Source organism: Oncorhynchus tshawytscha, linkage group LG29, assembly GCF_018296145.1.
Source record: "Oncorhynchus tshawytscha isolate Ot180627B linkage group LG29, Otsh_v2.0, whole genome shotgun sequence".
NCBI lineage: Eukaryota > Metazoa > Chordata > Actinopteri > Salmoniformes > Salmonidae > Oncorhynchus > Oncorhynchus tshawytscha.
In genome coordinates, this window is record NC_056457.1 from 26,508,729 (window position 1) to 26,526,228 (window position 17,500).

The 17,500-nt window shown below is 45.0% G+C and overlaps 1 protein-coding gene across 18 annotated transcripts in view; it reads right to left on the reverse strand.

Moving 5' to 3' along the window:
* Positions 1-17,500, reverse strand: part of LOC112227468 (RAB11-binding protein RELCH homolog) — a 67,217-nt gene that overhangs the window by 11,850 nt on the left and 37,867 nt on the right. For 15 of the 18 annotated variants that reach the window (XR_006080329.1, XR_006080324.1, XR_006080326.1 and 12 more), the window contains 12 exons: positions 9,950-10,021; positions 9,639-9,779; positions 9,360-9,524; positions 8,944-9,091; positions 7,662-7,818; positions 7,124-7,247; positions 6,969-7,017; positions 6,621-6,700; positions 5,486-5,592; positions 4,651-4,750; positions 3,059-3,141; positions 1,185-1,248 (listed from right to left, as the gene is read on the reverse strand). Coding sequence is in view for 11 of the 18 variants with exons in the window: in XM_042308957.1 (XP_042164891.1) it covers positions 1,185-1,248; positions 3,059-3,141; positions 4,651-4,750; positions 5,486-5,592; positions 6,621-6,700; positions 6,969-7,017; positions 7,124-7,247; positions 7,662-7,818; positions 8,944-9,091; positions 9,360-9,524; positions 9,639-9,779; positions 9,950-10,021 (1,290 nt within the window). In the remaining 7 variants the exon portion in view is untranslated. Of the gene's footprint in view, positions 1-1,184; positions 1,249-2,786; positions 2,850-3,058; positions 3,142-4,650; positions 4,751-5,485; positions 5,593-6,620; positions 6,701-6,968; positions 7,018-7,123; positions 7,248-7,661; positions 7,819-8,943; positions 9,092-9,359; positions 9,525-9,638; positions 9,780-9,949; positions 10,022-17,500 lie in introns of those variants that run through there. The other 3 variants (XM_042308964.1, XM_042308956.1, XR_006080330.1) reach the window with 3 other exon arrangements.

Genomic DNA, 17,500 nt, shown 5'->3' on the forward strand with positions numbered 1-17,500 from the left:
GGAAGAGAGATTTTCGACCATGATTTGAAGACGTGGAGCTATTGAATACACATCGCCCGGTGATCAATTTGATAGATTATTAACGTTTACTAATACCTAAAGTTGGATTACAAAAGTATTTTGAAGTGTTTTGTGAAAGTTTATAGGCAACTTTTTTAATTTAAAAACATGACGTTGCGTTTTGAAACGGTGTTAATTTCTGGATCACAGTTTCCATAAATGGATATTTTGGGTATATATGGACCGATTTAATCGAAAAAAAGACCCAATAGTGATGTTTATTGGACATATAGGAGTGCCAACAAAGAAGCTCGTCAAAGGTAATGAATGTTTTATATTTTATTTCTGCGTTGTGTAGCGCCGGCTACGCTAATTCTTTTGTTTATGTCCCCTTCTGGTATTTCGGGGTGTTGCATGCTATCAGATAATAGCTTCTCATGCTTTCGCCGAAAAGCATTTTAAAAATCTGACTTGTTGGCTAGATTCACAACGAGTTTAGCTTTAATTCAGTACCCTGCATGTGTGTTTTAATGAACGTTTGAGTTTTAACGAGTGCTATTAGCATTTGGCGTAGCGCATTTGCATTTCCTGATGGCTGGGTGGGACACAGACGTCTCAGGTGGCGCTGTAACTGACTTGCCTAGTTAAATAAAAAAAATAAAAATTCAAACTCAATCAGCATGACAGAGTGATCTCCAGCCTTGTCCTCGTCAACACTCACACCTGTGTTAACGAGAGAGTCACTGACATGTCAGCTGGTCCTTTTGTGGTAGGGCTGAAATGCAGTGGAAATGTTTTTGGGGGATTCAGTTAATTTGCATGGCAAAGAGGGACTTTGCAATTAATTGCAATTCATCTGATCACTCTTCATAACATTCTGGAGTATATGCAAATTGCCATCATACAAACTGAGGCAGCAGACTTTGTGAAAATTAATATTTGTGTCATTCTCAAAACTTCTGGCCACGACTGTATGTAAACTTCTGACCCACTGGGAATGTGATGAAAGAAATAAAAGCTGAAATAAATTATTCTCTCTACTATTATTCTGACATTTCACATTCTTAAAATAATTTGGCTAAGGTGTATGTAAACCTCCGACTTCAACTGTACACACACGCACACGTTTATGCATGTGTGTAGTATGTACATGTATATCTGTTTGTAAATATCGACGTTGGTACCTCTTTGTGTGTGACCATCTCCATAATGGTACCAAAGGCAGGGATAGTAGAGATCCTAACTGACCTGTAAACCAGACAGGAGTTACAATAGAGACAGCTCTCAGCTTTATAAACACTAGGTGCAGCTCTGACAATAACAATATAAAACTGACCAACACCAACCAAGAGGAAGAGGTTACGAGAGAGAGAGAGGGAGGAAGAGGTTACGAGAGAGAGAAAGAGGTTACGAGAGAGAGAGAGAGAGAGAGGGAGGAAGAGGTTACGAGAGAGAGAGAGAGAGGGAGGAAGAGGTTACGAGAGAGAGAGAGAGAGGGAGGAAGAGGTTACGAGAGAGAGAGAGAGAGAGAGGAAGTGGTTACGAGAGAGAGAGAGAGAGAGAGAGAGAGGGAGGAAGAGGTTACGAGAGAGAGAGAGAGAGAGAGGGAGGAAGAGGTTACGAGAGAGAGAGAGAGAGGGAGGAAGAGGTTACGAGAGAGAGAGAGAGAGGGAGGAAGAGGTTACGAGAGAGAGAGAGAGAGAGGGAGGAAGAGGTTACGAGAGAGAGAGAGAGAGAGGGAGGAAGAGGTTACGAGAGACAGAGAGAGAGAGAGAGAGAGAGGGAGGAAGAGGTGACGAGAGAGAGAGAGAGGGAGGAAGAGGTTACGAGAGAGAGAGAGAGAGGGAGGAAGAGGTTACGAGAGAGAGAGAGAGAGAGGGAGGAAGAGGTTACGAGAGAGAGAGAGAGAGAGAGGGAGGAAGAGGTTATGAGAGAGAGAGAGAGAGGGAGGAAGAGGTTACGAGGGAGGAAGAGGTTACGAGGGAGGAAGAGGTTACGAGGGAGGAAGAGGTTACGAGGGAGGAAGAGGTTACGAGGGAGGAAGAGGTTACGAGGGAGGAAGAGGTTACGAGGGAGAGAGGGAGGAAGAGAGGGAGGAAGAGGTTACGAGAGAGAGAGGAAGGAAGAGGTTAGGAGGGAAGGTTAGGAGGGAGAGAGGAAGAGGGGAGGTTAGGAGGGAGAGAGAGGTGAAGACAATCAGGACCTGAGGGTTGGAGGAGGGATCTGCTAAAAAGTGGGTGAGGAGGAGGAAAGGGGGTAAGATATTACAGCTGAGCATGCTGGGATACCTCGAAATGCAGCCAATCAGAGAACGGGTTGAGTTAGTGTTGCAGACTGATGATGCGACAAACATGATTGGGTAGTTACTAGATGGTTATGCCAGAAAGGACAAAATCACCTATATCTTCAGTACATTAGATATTTTATATGAATTGACTATAGTTAAGGTTTGGGCTTTTGAAATGGTTTAGGTTAGAGGTAAGAATTTGGGTTAGTGTTTAAAATCACATTTTATATTTAGAACGCATCCTACTTCCGTCCTTTCAAGCACGGTTATATAGTGATGACCGGGTTGTGGGTTAGTGACGCAGGCTGGTGACCCAATAATAACTTGTGATGGGTAATGTCGCACACTGATGATGCGTGGTGTTAGTGACAGTCAACATTAACGTCACAGAACCGGTCGACCGCACCTTAACCTCTACAGGAAGAAACCCCAAAGAAGAGTTTTTTTTACCCAGAGTCAGACAGACTTGAAACCATCTGAGAGAGCAAAGAAAATTTACCTTTTTAGAGAGAGCACCTACTTTGTACTGGGTTCATGCTGTACTGCCTCAGTGTCTCTATCCCTGAGTTTGAGACACAATTTCGTTCAATTCAGTCAAGTTCACGTTATTTACCTTTGAGTCGTATTTGTTTCGCATTCTGAGCTCTTTGATTGTCTGCCCCAATCAAATCAACTATTAAACAAATCAAAATCTCCTGATGATGTGGGGTTCTTCCCGCGAGGTGGAGGTAGGGTCAAGGTGGCCAAACCAGGCCGCAGGGGGAAACTTACATTTCTGGGTCGCTGGAGAGAGTGATGAGAGCGGGCACCACCCTCTGAGCCACCAGCGTCTCATTCACCCCCTTCACCAGCAGCTGAATGGACAACACAGCCGAAAGGTCACAGTGATGTCACAGCCCGGGGCATGGACAGAGCCAGCAGTGTCATGGCAACACGCCAAAAGAGAGGGAGGTGGGGATTAAGAAAAACAGAAAGAAAGTGATAAACAACAAGAAGTAGCAGCATGGCACACACACTATGAGATGGTGGGAGGTGGGAGAGGGGTGTCTATACAACTATGACAGTGAAGGGGGTGTCTATACCAAAATGACAGTGAAGGGGAGGGGGTGTCTCTACCACTACGACAGTGAAGGGGAGAGGGGTGTCTCTACCACTACGACAGTGAAGGGGGAGAGGGGTGTCTCTACCACTACGACAGTGAAGGGGAGGGGGGTCTATACCACTACGACAGTGAAGGGGGAGAGGGGTGTCTCTACCACTACGACAGTGAAGGGGAGAGGGGTGTCTCTACCACTACGACAGTGAAGGGGAGAGGTGTCTCTATACCACTACGACAGTGAAGGGGAGGGGGTGTCTCTACCACTACGACAGTGAAGGGGAGAGGGGTGTCTATACCACTACGACAGTGAAGGGGGAGAGGGGTGTCTCTACCACTACGACAGTGAAGGGGAGAGGGGTGTCTATACCACTACGACAGTGAAGGGGAGAGGGGTGTCTATACCACTAAGACAGTGAAGGGGGAGAGGGGTGTCTCTACCACTACGACAGTGAAGGGGAGAGGTGTCTCTATACCACTACGACAGTGAAGGGGAGAGGGGTGTCTCTACCACTACGACAGTGAAGGGGAGAGGGGTGTCTATACCACTACGACAGTGAAGGGGAGAGGGGTGTCTCTACCACTACGACAGTGAAGGGAGAGGGGTGTCTATACCACTACGACAGTGAAGGGGAGAGGGGTGTCTCTACCACTACGACAGTGAAGGGGGAGAGGGGTGTCTATACCACTACGACAGTGAAGGGGAGAGGGGTGTCTATACCACTACGACAGTGAAGGGGAGAGGGGTGTCTATACCACTACGACAGTGAAGGGGGGAGGGGGTGTCTATACCACTATGACAGTGAAGGGGAGGGGGTCTATACCACTATGACAGTGAAAGGGGAGGGGGGTCTATACCACTATGACAGTGAAGGGGGTCTATACCACTATGACAGTGAAGGGGGAGGGGGAGAATGCTACATCTCTTCACCAAGAGTGTATTTTATCTAGGTCTTATTCCATTTCAGTCCTAGGCTTTTCCCTCGCTCCTACCTCTTATGTTTTCACAAGGAAGTGGTTCTGGCTCTGGGATGGGGTTAGGGATTCAAATCTAAATCAGGCCATTAAAAGGGAAGGCAATAACAAGCAGAGGCTGCTGCAGGGGAAAGACACAGGGAGGCAAACCAGTATAGTTCAGTTTGCATAATGCAACTGAAAACCCTTTAGAATCCATGGTCTGACATTAGCCACTAGAATATAAAGCTTTTTGTTCAGTGAGTTAACGTGTGTGTGTGTGTGTGTGGTGTGTCGCGGCAGGGTGTCGTACCTCAAACATGCATGCAGCGGTACTGCGGACCAGAGCCGAGGTGTGGACCACACCATACCACAGTACTGTCAGTAACATGTCATGGTACACTGGGTTAGCTCTAAGAGAGAGATGGAGAGAGGAGGAGTGGGAAAGAGAGGGAGAGGAAAGAGGAGAAGGGAGAGAGATGGAGAGCGTGAGGGAGAGGAAAGAGGGTGGAGACAGACATGGAAGGAGGGGAGAGAGGAGGGAGAGTTAGAAAGAGGGGAAGAAGATAGAGGGAGATCAAAGTAAATAACACACATTGCATATTTCACAGGTATTACCCATCATCTCTGACTATTGTCTGTGTCCGTCCGTCCATCCGTCAGTGTCCGTCCGCACGTGTGGGTCAGTGTCCGTCCGCGCGCGTGGGTCAGTGTCCGTCCGCGCGCGTGAGTCAGTGTCCGTCCGCGCGCGTGGGTCAGTGTCCGTCCGCGCGCGCGGGTCAGTGTCCGTCCGCGCGTGGGTCAGTGTCCGTCCGCGCGTGCGGGTCAGTGTCCGTCCGCGCGTGCGGGTCAGTGTCCGTCCGCGCGTGCGGGTCAGTGTCCGTCCGCGCGTGCGGGTCAGTGTCCGTCCGCGCGTGCGGGTCAGTGTCCGTCCGCGCGTGCGGGTCAGTGTCCGTCCGCGTGTGGTCAGTGTCCGTCCGCGTGTGGGTCAGTGTCCGTCCCGGGTGTGGTCAGTGTCCGTCCGGCTGTGAGGCAGTGTCCAGAGGGTCAGTGGGGTGGGTCAGAGTCCGACAGGTTTGTCATGACGTCCTCTAGAAAACCAACCAGCAGCTCAGTGTCCGATCCCTCATCCTGTCCGTGTGCATTACCCCAGCTCTATGAAGGAGGCTTTGAGGCTGTCCAGAGGGGCGTGGGAGAGAGACAGGTTTGTCATGACGTCCTCTAGAAAACCAACCAGCAGCTTACGATCCTCATCCTGGTGGAACACACGTTACACACACACATACGTTACACACACACACACGTTACACACACACACGTACGTTACACACACACACGTACGTTACACACACACACGTACGTTACACACACACATACGTTACACACACACACACGTTACACACACACACGTACGTTACACACACACACGTACGTTACACACACACAGACTATGCTGAGCGTCAGTTGTTTTTTTGTTGTTGTTTATTTCAACAAAATGTAACAGTCATGAAGAGCACATGTTCAACTGAATAAACAAACACGTTTTCCAACATCACAAGGTGAAATCAGAAGATTTCATATTAAAATCAGCCAGAGGAAATGGAACTTGTTTTGTGCAACAGAGACTGGCAATTGAACACAAGCTTCACATTAATTTTATCGTTCAAACATTTCTGTCCTGTCTATCTATCTAACAGTGTTGATGTGTCGTACTGGACTCAGTTTTCCACCATAAAGCAGAAATAGGCCAAACAGAGTAGAACCTTCTTTAACACTATGATTTGACTATTAGATGTTCAATGTCTCTTTTAAATAAAATAAAAAAGGAATAGTTTCACCTTATTAAAAGGAGAATTCAGTTTAAGCAACAAGGTTGACCTTAGAATGAGGGACAGCTAGAGGGATTAATAACATAAATAAATAAACAATCCTCTTCAGAAAACGACTTTGTCAAAGCAACAAAATAACTAGGGCCTGACAACGATGGTGAAACTTGGAGAGATGTTGTGATTAAGTGGGTTAAATTCTTCCTAGACGTAACAGAGGATTCACACAGGTGTCATAATGTACTGTTAGCATTTTAGCAAGTCTCCCTTCATACAGAAGCACCTGATTCATTGCATTTTCCATGTGGTCTATACTAAAGAGCACTTAATTTAATATAACAGGCTTTTTAAAAATTATATTTTTGTGCACAATTTCTACCTAAAATGTGAAAGTGGAACAACCAAGTTATTAGAAAGATGGATCACTGTCCCGATGCACAAAACCCCACTTGTTTACCTGATTGTAGCATGTCAGTACACCTGAAGCATAGACTGGAACTGTAGCCTTGGTCAGAATAGCATTCCCGGTTAAAGCATCTAGGAGAGAGAGAACAAACACTGGAGAAAGAGAATGTGACATACGACCGTGTAACTTATTTCCACTTCAGTAGGTTTATAAAACAGATTATTTGGCAGGCACACAAGACGAGACAAACAAAAAACACACGGCAGAGGTATTGGCACCACGCGCTCGTTTAAACTTCGGAAATAGTCAGAGGATGAGGAGAGACAGGGAAACACCCAATCCTACTAATCCCAATAAAACAGATTGTTTACGAAAGGTGTGTGCGTGTCGTCCACTTACCAACATTCTCTTCAGAGAGCCGTAGGATCTCCTGGAACTGTGGTTTTACCTGAAAGAGAGAGGACACCCCGCTATAGTCAGCACCAATGAAATGAATCGGAAAGTGCAGATTGTGTCCAGCACGAGGCCAACAGCAGACCAGTACACATTCTTACCTTCGTGTTCGTGAAGATCTTGCCAAACGTGCGGCAGAGTCTCCAGAAGAAGCGTGAGAACTCATGGACACACGTAGTGGAGGTTACAGTAATACCACCTACTATCTCTATCAGCTGGGGAAGACTGGAGAGAGGGGGGGCAGGATTATGTGTGCGTGCGAGCATACATGTGTGTATCTGTGTGTGTGTGTGTTTGTATATACACTACATGACCAAAAGTATGTGGACACCTGCTCGTCAAACATCTTATTCCGAAATCATGGGCATTCAAAGGCACTTACATCTTTTGTGTTGCCTATTCACCCACTAAATGGCACACATACACAGTATATGTTTTAATCATCTTACTGCTTAAAAATGCTTCTTTAACCTGTCTCCTCCCGTTCATCTACACTGGTTGAAGTGGATTTAACATCAATAAGGGATTATTGCTTTCACCTGGATTCACCTGGTCAGTCTGTCATGGAAAGATCTGTTGTGTTCCTAATGTTTTGTCCACTCAGCGTACATATGTGTGTGTAGTGTATAGACCACTCACAGTTGATTGACCACCCACAGCAGACTGTCCCAGCCCGTAGTGCCCTCATGTTCTAGCTGGTAATCATAGAGGATGAGGAGGCCGCTCAGCATCTCCCGGCTGCCCACGACAGTCGCTACATCCTGAAGAGGAGACGCTGGCCGAGGGAACCGCGTCACTGAGGGGTCAAACACGAGTCATAGGTTAGGGGTCAGAATATGGTAGTCAGAACATAGCAAGGTTACTGGCTTCCAACTTCCTGTGTGTTTCCTACCCTCTATGGGAGGGATGTCTCCCTGCAGGGTGAGCCTGTGTTTCCTACCCTCTATGGGGGGGATGTCTCCCTGCAGGGTGAGCCTGTGTTTCCTACCCTCTATGGGGGGGATGTCTCCCTGCAGGGTGAGCCTGTGTTTCCTACCCTCTATGGAGGGGATGTCTCCCTGCAGGGTGAGCCTGTGTTTCCTACCCTCTATGGGGGATGTCTCCCTGCAGGGTGAGCCTGTGTTTCCTACCCTCTATGGGGGATGTCTCCCTGCAGGGTGAGCCTGTGTCTCCTACCCTCTATGGGGGGATGTCTCCCTGCAGGGTGAGCCTGTGTCTCCTACCCTCTATGGGGGATGTCTCCCTGCAGGGTGAGCCTGTGTTTCCTACCCTCTATGGAGGGGATGTCTCCCTGCAGGGTGAGCCTGTGTTTCCTACCCTCTATGGGGGATGTCTCCCTGCAGGGTGAGCCTGTGTTTCCTACCCTCTATGGGGGATGTCTCCCTGCAGGGTGAGCCTGTGTCTCCCTGCAGGGTGAGCCTGTGTTTCCTACCCTCTATGGGGGATGTCTCCCTGCAGGGTGAGCCTGTGTTTCCTACCCTCTATGGGGGATGGGATGTCTCCCTGCAGGGTGAGCCTGTGTTTCCTACCCTCTATGGGGGATGTCTCCCTGCAGGGTGAGCCTGTGTTTCCTACCCTCTATGGGGGATGTCTCCCTGCAGGGTGAGCCTGTGTTTCCTACCCTCTATGGGGGATGTCTCCCTGCAGGGTGAGCCTGTGTTTCCTACCCTCTATGGGGGATGTCTCCCTGCAGGGTGAGCCTGTGTTTCCTACCCTCTATGGGGGATGTCTCCCTGCAGGGTGGCCTGTGTTTCCTACCCTCTATGGGGGATGTCTCCCTGCAGGGTGAGCCTGTGTCTCCCTGCAGGGTGAGCCTGTGTTTCCTACCCTCTATGGGGGATGTCTCCCTGCAGGGTGAGCCTGTGTTTCCTACCCTCTATGGGGGGGATGTCTCCCTGCAGGGTGAGCCTGTGTTTCCTACCCTCTATGGGGGGGATGTCTCCCTGCAGGGTGAGCCTTTGTGTGAAGGGAGCGTTCTGGAGCACCACAGAAAACAGAGGAGGGATGAGAGACTGGAGGGCCGACAGGAACATGTGGAGCTTGTGTTCATCAAGACCATGTTCACCCTGCTTGGGGGTTGGGGGGGGTGGGTAGAGAGAGTAAAATTGGAGAGAGAGAGAAAGAGGGAGCAAGAGAGAGAGACAGAGAGAGAGAGACAGAGAGAGAGAGACAGAGAGAGAGAGACAGAGAGAGAGAGAGAGAGAGAGACAGAGAGAGAGACAGAGAGAGAGTTAGAGCTTCTCCATCTAGACTGATCAACTTTATTGATCCATTGAGATCAAAAGCACATTTTTTCTTACACATGTCAAATAACCAAAGCCCTGTGGGACTACCTACCTTGAAAAGTTTCTCTATGCGGGCCAGCAGAGAGGGGATGAGAGTGGTCTGGAGGATTCCCAGCTCTGTGGTCCAGGCAGCGAATGCTGGAATGAACACCTGGTGGATAGCACTGACCACCCTCTCCGATGGGTCACCGAGGGACAACAACATCAACTCAAAACCCTGACCGCAACATGAACACAACACAACCACAGTCACTATAACATGACCACAGTTCATTTAACCAAACACAAGACCGGTTATAAAAAACGTTTTTTAACGCACGTGCACACACACCTGGGAGTACTTGTCAGGGTCGTCGATGTATCCCATGATGATAGCGAGGCTTTTGACCACGGCCTCTCTGACCATGTCTGCCTTGTCTTCAGCCAGCATCTGCTGCAGCATGGACAACACCAGCGAACTACGTATCTCCTTCTGTTAACACAAACACATAGGCAGAGTGAGAACACACACTCAGCTACACGTGTGTGTGTGTGTGTGTCTAACAGGCAGATAAGCTGTGTGATAACACAAGTTTAAGTACCGGTGTGTGTGTGTATGTATGTGACAGAGAGAGACAGATCGTGTGTGTGCGCGAGTCTTACAGGCAGGTAAGATGCTAAGGCTCCACAGGCCTCTGCTACCAACAACCTCCTCTCTGAATACTTATGGTTGATCTAGAGAGAGAGAGAGCGAGAGAGAGAGAGAGCGAGAGAGCGAGAGAGCGAGAGAGAGAGAGAGAGCGAGAGAGCGAGAGAGATCACAGTTAAACTACGTTGTTTCTCAAAAGAACAGACATGGAAACAACCACACATTCACAGCCCAGTAAGATATACAACATCAAAAATGAACACAGCTTGCAGACCTGATGGCATCCTAAATGAGATTCTCAAACACACTAGATCAAAATTTCAATTGGCTATATTAAAACTGTTTAATTTGATCCTGAGTGTAGGTTATTTCCCTGACATCTGGAATTAAGGACTCATAACCCCAATCTTTAAGAACGGAGACAAATTTGACCCTAACAATTAGAGGCATTTGGGTGAACAGTAACCTGGGGAAGGTTTTCTGTAGTATTATAAATGGAAAAGAGTTCTAAACTTCCTTAATAAGCACAATGTCTTGAGTAAAAGCCCAATTGGATGTATACCAAACCATCACACGACTGATCATATTTACACCCTACACACCCTGATAGATAAACATGTCCACCAAAATAATATCAAAATATACGCTTGCTTTATCAACTTACAAAAAGCATTTGATTCTTTTTGGCATACAGGACTGTTCTACAAAGTTATTGAAAGTGGTGTAGGGTGTAAAACATATGACATAATTAAATAAATCAATGTATATTGGCAACACGTGCAGCATTAAAATTGGTAAGAAAATAACAGAATTCTTCAACCAGGGGCGGGGCCTTCGCCAGGGTTGCAATCTGAGCCCTGCACTCTTCAATATTTACATCAACAAATTGGCCTCTATTCTAGAAAAGTCCTCAGCCCCTGGTGTTAGTCTCCACAATTCAGAGGTCAAATGCCTACTCTTCGCAGATGACCTATGCCTGCTGTCACCCACAGCACATGGCCTACAGCAGAGCCTGGACCTGCTAGAGCAGTACTGTCAGACCTGGGCCCTGGCAGTAAACCCCAAAAATACTCAAATAATTTCCAAAGAAGATCCAGATCCCAGGGAATTAGACCAAAGTTCTCAATTGGAACAAAATATATAGAGTACTACACACACTACAATTACTTAGGTTTAAAAATAAGCTCAACTGGACACCTTAATGAGGCAGTGAATGAACTGAGAGAGAAAGCACGCAGGGCATTCAAATACCAAAACAAATTCAAATACCTGTGGGGTCCACTTGCAAAACAAGATTTCATCAAATGGGACAAACACCCAATTGAAACCCTGTATGCAGAGTTCTGTAAGATTCGCCTACATGTCCAGAGGAAAACTACAAACAATGCATGCAGGGCAGAATTAGGCCAATATCCACTAATAATAAAAACTCAAAAAAGAGCAATTAAGTTTTGGAAACATCTAAAATACAGTGACCCCCTCTGATATCATTACCAAGCCCTGCAATGCCAAGAGCTGAGCAAAGCACAGAGTCCCCTCATCCATCTGGTCCTGGGGCTGTGTTCACAAACCTGTTCTACTAACACACTGAAGCCTCAGGATCAGAATTTCCAATCAATCAGAATAAACCAAATTACAACAGCGGTCATCTGCCTTCGGCCTAAAGAGCAGGAACCCTGACTTCAAAGAAATTGAAAATACAGACATTGTAACCCTACAAGAAACATGGCATAGAGGAGACGAACATACTGGTTGTCCTCTAGGTTATAGAGAGCTGGTAGTCCCATCCACCACACTACCAGGTGGGTGGTATAGAGGAGACAGACCCACTGGTTGTCCTCTAGGTTATAGAGAGCTGGTAGTCCCATCCACCACACTACCAGGTGGGTGGTATAGAGGAGACAGACCCACTGGTTGCCCTCTAGGTTACAGAGAGCTGGTAGTCCCATCCACCAGACTACCAGGTGGGTGGTATAGAGGAGACAGACCCACTGGTTGCCCTCTAGGTTACAGAGAGCTGGTAGTCCCATCCACCAAACTACCAGGTGGGTGGTATAGAGGAGACAGACCCACTGGTTGCCCTCTAGGTTACAGAGAGCTGGTAGTCCCATCCACCAAACTACCAGGTATGAAACAGGGAAGAGACTCAGGGGGTTTGCAAATTTGGTATAGAGCAGACAGACCCACTGGTTCTAGGTTAAATTAGTCAAAACAAAACATTTTACAGATCTGGTTGCTAGGTTACAAATTAATCCCATCCAACAAACTACCAACAGAGAAAAATGTCCTCCTGTGTGCTACCTATATCCCCTCATTAGAATACCCATACTTTATTGAAGACAGCTTCTCCATCCTAGAGGGGGAGATCAATCATTTCCAGACCCAGGGACATGATCTAGTCTGTGGCGACATAAATGCCAGAACTGAACAAGAACCCGACACCCTCAGCACACAGGAGGACAAACGCCTACCTGGAGGTGACAGCATTCCCAGCATTCCCTAACCAACAAAAATGGGTCACAACTCCTGCAGCTCTGTTGCATGCTGGTACATAGTTCATGGTAGGCTTCGAGGGGACTCCTACGGAAGGTACACCTATAGCTCATCCCTTGGCAGTAGTACTGATTACTTTATCACTGACCTCAACCCAGAGTCTATTAGAGCGTTCATAGTCAGCCCACTAACACACCTATCAGAGCACAGCAAAATCACAGTCTACCTGAACAGAGCAATACTCAATTTTGAGGCATCAAAGCGAAAGAAACTGCACAAAATGAAGGACAGTAGCGTAGAAACCTACCAAAAAACTATTAGGCAGTAACAAATTCAAAGACAAACCACTCACAGCCAAGGTAAACATACACGATTCCAACATGGGTTGTCTAAACAGGAAAACATCTGGCTAGAAATGAAGAAATGATACCTACTAGACATACAAAGTTGTAGTATCCCCTCAAAATCTCATACTTTTTCTGGTATTCCTGAGGACGATCAATCATGACCCAGGGACATGATCTAGTCTGTGGCGACATAAATGCCAGAACTGAACAAGAACCCGACACCCTTCAGCACACAGGAGGACAAACTACCTGGAGGTGACAGCATTAGCATTCTCTAACCAACAAAAATGGGTCACAACTCCTGCAGCTTTGCATGCTGGGTAGTACATAGTTCATGGAGGCTTCAGAGGAGCTCGGAAGCACCAAGATCCCTTGGCAGTAGTACTGATTACTTTATCACTGACCTCAAAAGTCTATTAGAGCGTTCACACTCAGCCCAATAAAACAGCTCAGAGCACAGCAAAATCAAGTCTACCTGAACAGAGCAATACCTTTGAGGCATCAGCGAAAGAAACTCTCAAATGAAGGCTGTAGCAGAAACCCCTAAAACTATTAGGCAGTAACAAATTCAAAGACAAAGCACTCACAGCCAAGGGTAGGGACGATTCCAACATGGGGTCTAATCAGGGAAAACAGGGCTTAAAGCAGAGGAAGGGAGCTAAAAGCAGAGGAAGGAGTAAAAGCAGAGGAAGGGAAAAGCAGAGGTAAGGAGGAGCTTAAAGCAGAGGAAGTAGAGCTAAAAAGGGGGCTAAAAGCAGAGGAAGGGAGCTTAAAGCAGAGGAAGGGAGCTTAAAGCAGAGGAAGGGAGCTAAAAGCATTTTTTCTGGATTAAAGCAGAGGAAGGAGCTAAAAGCAGAGGAAGGAGCTTAAAGCAGAGGAAGGGATTAAAGCAGAGGAAGGGATTAAAAGCAGAGGAAGGGAGCTAAAAGCAGAGGAAGACTCTAAACAAGGTGGCTTTAAAGCGAGTACACAGACTTGGAGAGGAAGGAGCTAAAAGCAGCAAGAGGAAGGAGTCCGAGCTAAAAGCAGAAATTTGAACACTAGAATAAAAGGAGCTGATCAAAGCAAATGTATTTAAAGCAGAGGACATCAGCTGATATCTCAAAGTGCTAAAGGGAAAGCTAAAAAAACCCCAAACAGCAGAAGGGAGCTTAAAGCAGAGCAATGCAGGTGTAGAAGCACGGGGAAGGGAGCAGAGGAAGGGAGCTAAAAGCAGAGGAAGGGAGCTTAAAGCAGAGGAAGGGAGCTTAAAGCAGAGGAAGGGAGCTAAAAGCAGAGGAAGGGAGCTAAAAGCAGAGGAAGGGAGCTTAAAGCAGAGGAAGGGAGCTAAAAGCAGAGGAAGGGAGCTAAAAGCAGAGGAAGGGAGCTTAAAGCAGAAGGAGCTAAAAGCAGAGGAAGGAGCTTAAAGCAGAGGAAGGGAGCTAAAAGCAGAGGAAGGGAGCTTAAAGCAGAGGAAGGGAGCTTAAAGCAGAGGAAGGAGAAGAGGAAGGGAGCTTAAAGCAGAGGAAGGGAGCTTAAAGCAGAGGAAGGGAGCTTAAAGCAGAGGAAGGGAGCTAAAGCAGATGAAGGGAGCTAAAAGCAGAGGAAGGGAGCAGAGGAAGGGAGCAGAGGAAGGGAGCTAAAAGCAGAGGAAGGGAGCTAAAAGCAGAGGAAGGGAGCTAAAAGCAGAGGAAGGGAGCTTAAAGGGACCAAATTCAGTCTCAATAACCAAGGGAGATAAACAAACGTTGTAATAGACTGTATCCGGTACAAAGACCGCAATGGATGGATGGTAGGTGTGCCTTTCTCATTGTGGACTAACTCTTTATAGATGGACAGCTATTCCCGAGACAGATCCATAACAATGTGGCTGTACTAAATTCTACAGGGATTTCAGGTTACGGAAAAAAAAAGGTATGGGAACTGTTTAAAATATCTGAACATTATGAAGGGGATATGAACACACATGTACTCAACTACATGCTTGCTTACACATGTGGACTTATACATACACACACCTGATCTCGCTCTCTTCTCTCTCTCTCTAATGTCAAGAACTGTTTTATAATTTAATGTGTTTATTGTTTTTTTAAAATGTATTTGTCTACAAGATTATATATGTTTACAACAAGCAAAGGGAAGATATCAGAATAGGGGCATTGGGGAATAATAACATATTGTATGGAATACATTTGTACTGTAGTGGAGTCGTCTCTAGAGTAATGCAAGGTCTTTTTCATGATCATGTGAAACGTCAATTACTATGGAAATGCTGGGATATGTTTTTCAATTATGTTAAAGGTAATTATGATGCAACTAGGATGGTGTTACGATATGGATTACAATTATGAATATTAATGCTATACGCACTACATGTCACACACATAGACACTCAAACATGCAAATTGGCAGAGTTAATATTCATTTGGACATCACACATTATAGTCTTACTCTTATACAGACATCATAAACACTCATTATATCATATCCAATATCGTACACAGCAACCTACTCAGATTTGTTACACACATAATTTGTCTCAATTTTCTAACATCTGTTTGCCTGACTCACAGGCAAGGGAATAAAACAAATATTGCTAGAACCTGTTTCTTGAATTCTAAATATCAGACATTTGAAAGCTCTAGTTTTGACCGTCATAATAACTCTAATGGCAGTAACTTTACAAGCACTAATTATGGTCAAATTAGCCAGAGAATAGTATCTAGTTATGGTAAGGGGTGAAATTAGTATAGCTAGTTATAATTGTAACGGTTTGGCAGATTATAAAAAAAGATGATCAGTCTTTATGTGGCTAAAAGAAAAGGAATATAACATATACTGGTTACAGGAAACTCAATAAATCCTTAGATGAAGCTGCGTTTAAAAAGGAATGGGGTGGTGAAATACTCTTCTGTCCTGGACAAAGGAACTCAAAGGGTGTGATGATATTAAGTAACAAAAATTTAGATCTGAATGTGCAAATAATCAGGAATGATTCACAAGGAAGGTGAATCTTTTTGAATATGAAAGTGGACGAAGAAGAGAATTGGCTCATTAATCTATACAAATGATCTAATCATTATGGTAGGAGACTATAACACAGTGTTAAGTACCTCAATGGACCTTAAAGGTAATCACTCTACAAACTATCATCACCGTGCCCTTAAGGAAATCACTAATATTATGGACACATTAGAATTAGTGGATATTTGGAGACTAAAATGGAGGAGACTTAATCAAGCTAGTCGTCTTGACTACTTTCTTGTCTCTTTCAAAGGTTAAAAAAGTTAATAGGAGAGAGACAGAATGCGATCGGATCATCATCTAATTGGTATTCACATAACTCTTATAGATTTTCCACGTGGACGGAGATATTGGACATTTAATCAAAGTTTACTGGAGAACAACTTATTTTGAACTAAGACAAAATAACAAATAACTGAATTTTTCCAGTGTAATATAGGTTCAGAAAACCCTCCTATTGTTTGGGATACCTTTAAAATGTACCTTCAGGGGTCATTCAATTCAATATTCATCAATAATAAAAAAAGCAGTTTCTGGCTAAAGAGACAAGACTAACAAGGGAAATCCATGAACTACTAGTACAGGTAGAGAGCAATAAAAACGATACTACAGAGATACAAGACAAGTTAGAGGAAAAACAAAATGAACTGGAGGAACTTATTCAAGAACGATCTAATGTAATCTATTACAGAAATAAAGCAAACTGGATGGAATATGGAGAAAAATGCACACAATTCTAAGCTAATTATTTTAGGCAGATGTTCTCTTTTCCGTCTCATCCTCTCCCACTGAATGAAGATTAAGGTAAGGAATTATTTCCAAATAATATAAAAAATTGAAAATTAACAAAATATACAGAAAGATCAGTGTGAAGGCCAAATTACAGTGGAAGAACTTTGAGGCTATTAAATCCTTTCCGTCTGGAAAAACCCCAGGGCTTGATGGCATACCGGTAGAGGTTTATCAAGTATTCTTTGATATACTAAAAGCTCCATTATTAGACTGTTTTAACTACTCCTATAGAAATGGTAATCTGTCATGAACTCAGCAGGATGTTCTGATATCTCTATTATTAAAACAAGACCCAGATGGCAAATATAAACACCCGGTCTATCTAAAAAAGTCCCCTTAAACTTCAATGTTGTGATGCAAAAATACTAGCAAAATGCATAGCACTCAGAATTAAAAGGGTTTTTACCAGGTATTGTTCATCCTGATCAGACAGGTTTTTTACATGGACGATACATTGGAGATAATATACGACAACTACTAGAAATAATAGAACATCATGAAACATATAAGAAGCCAGGAATGGTATTTATAGCAGATTTTGAAAAGGCATTTCTTAAAGTAATACTGGATTTTATTCATAAATGCCTGGATTTTTTTCGATTTCAGTAATTCTCTTATAAAATGGGTCAAATGTATAGCACAGGTGTAAAATAGTAAATAACAGCTACTTCTCAGAGAGTTTTGAATTGTCAAGAGGAGTTAAACAAGGGTGTCCGCTGTCACCATATCTATTCGTTATGGCGATCAAAATGCTAGCTATTAAAATCAGATCCAATAACAACATTAGAGGATTAGATATCCAAGGCTTAAAAACAAAGGTGTCCATGTATGCCGATGGCTCAAGTTTTATATTAAGTCCACAAGCTAGATCCCTGTAATGTCTCATTGCAGATCTAGATAACTTTCCTGTACTCTCTGGACTAAAATCTA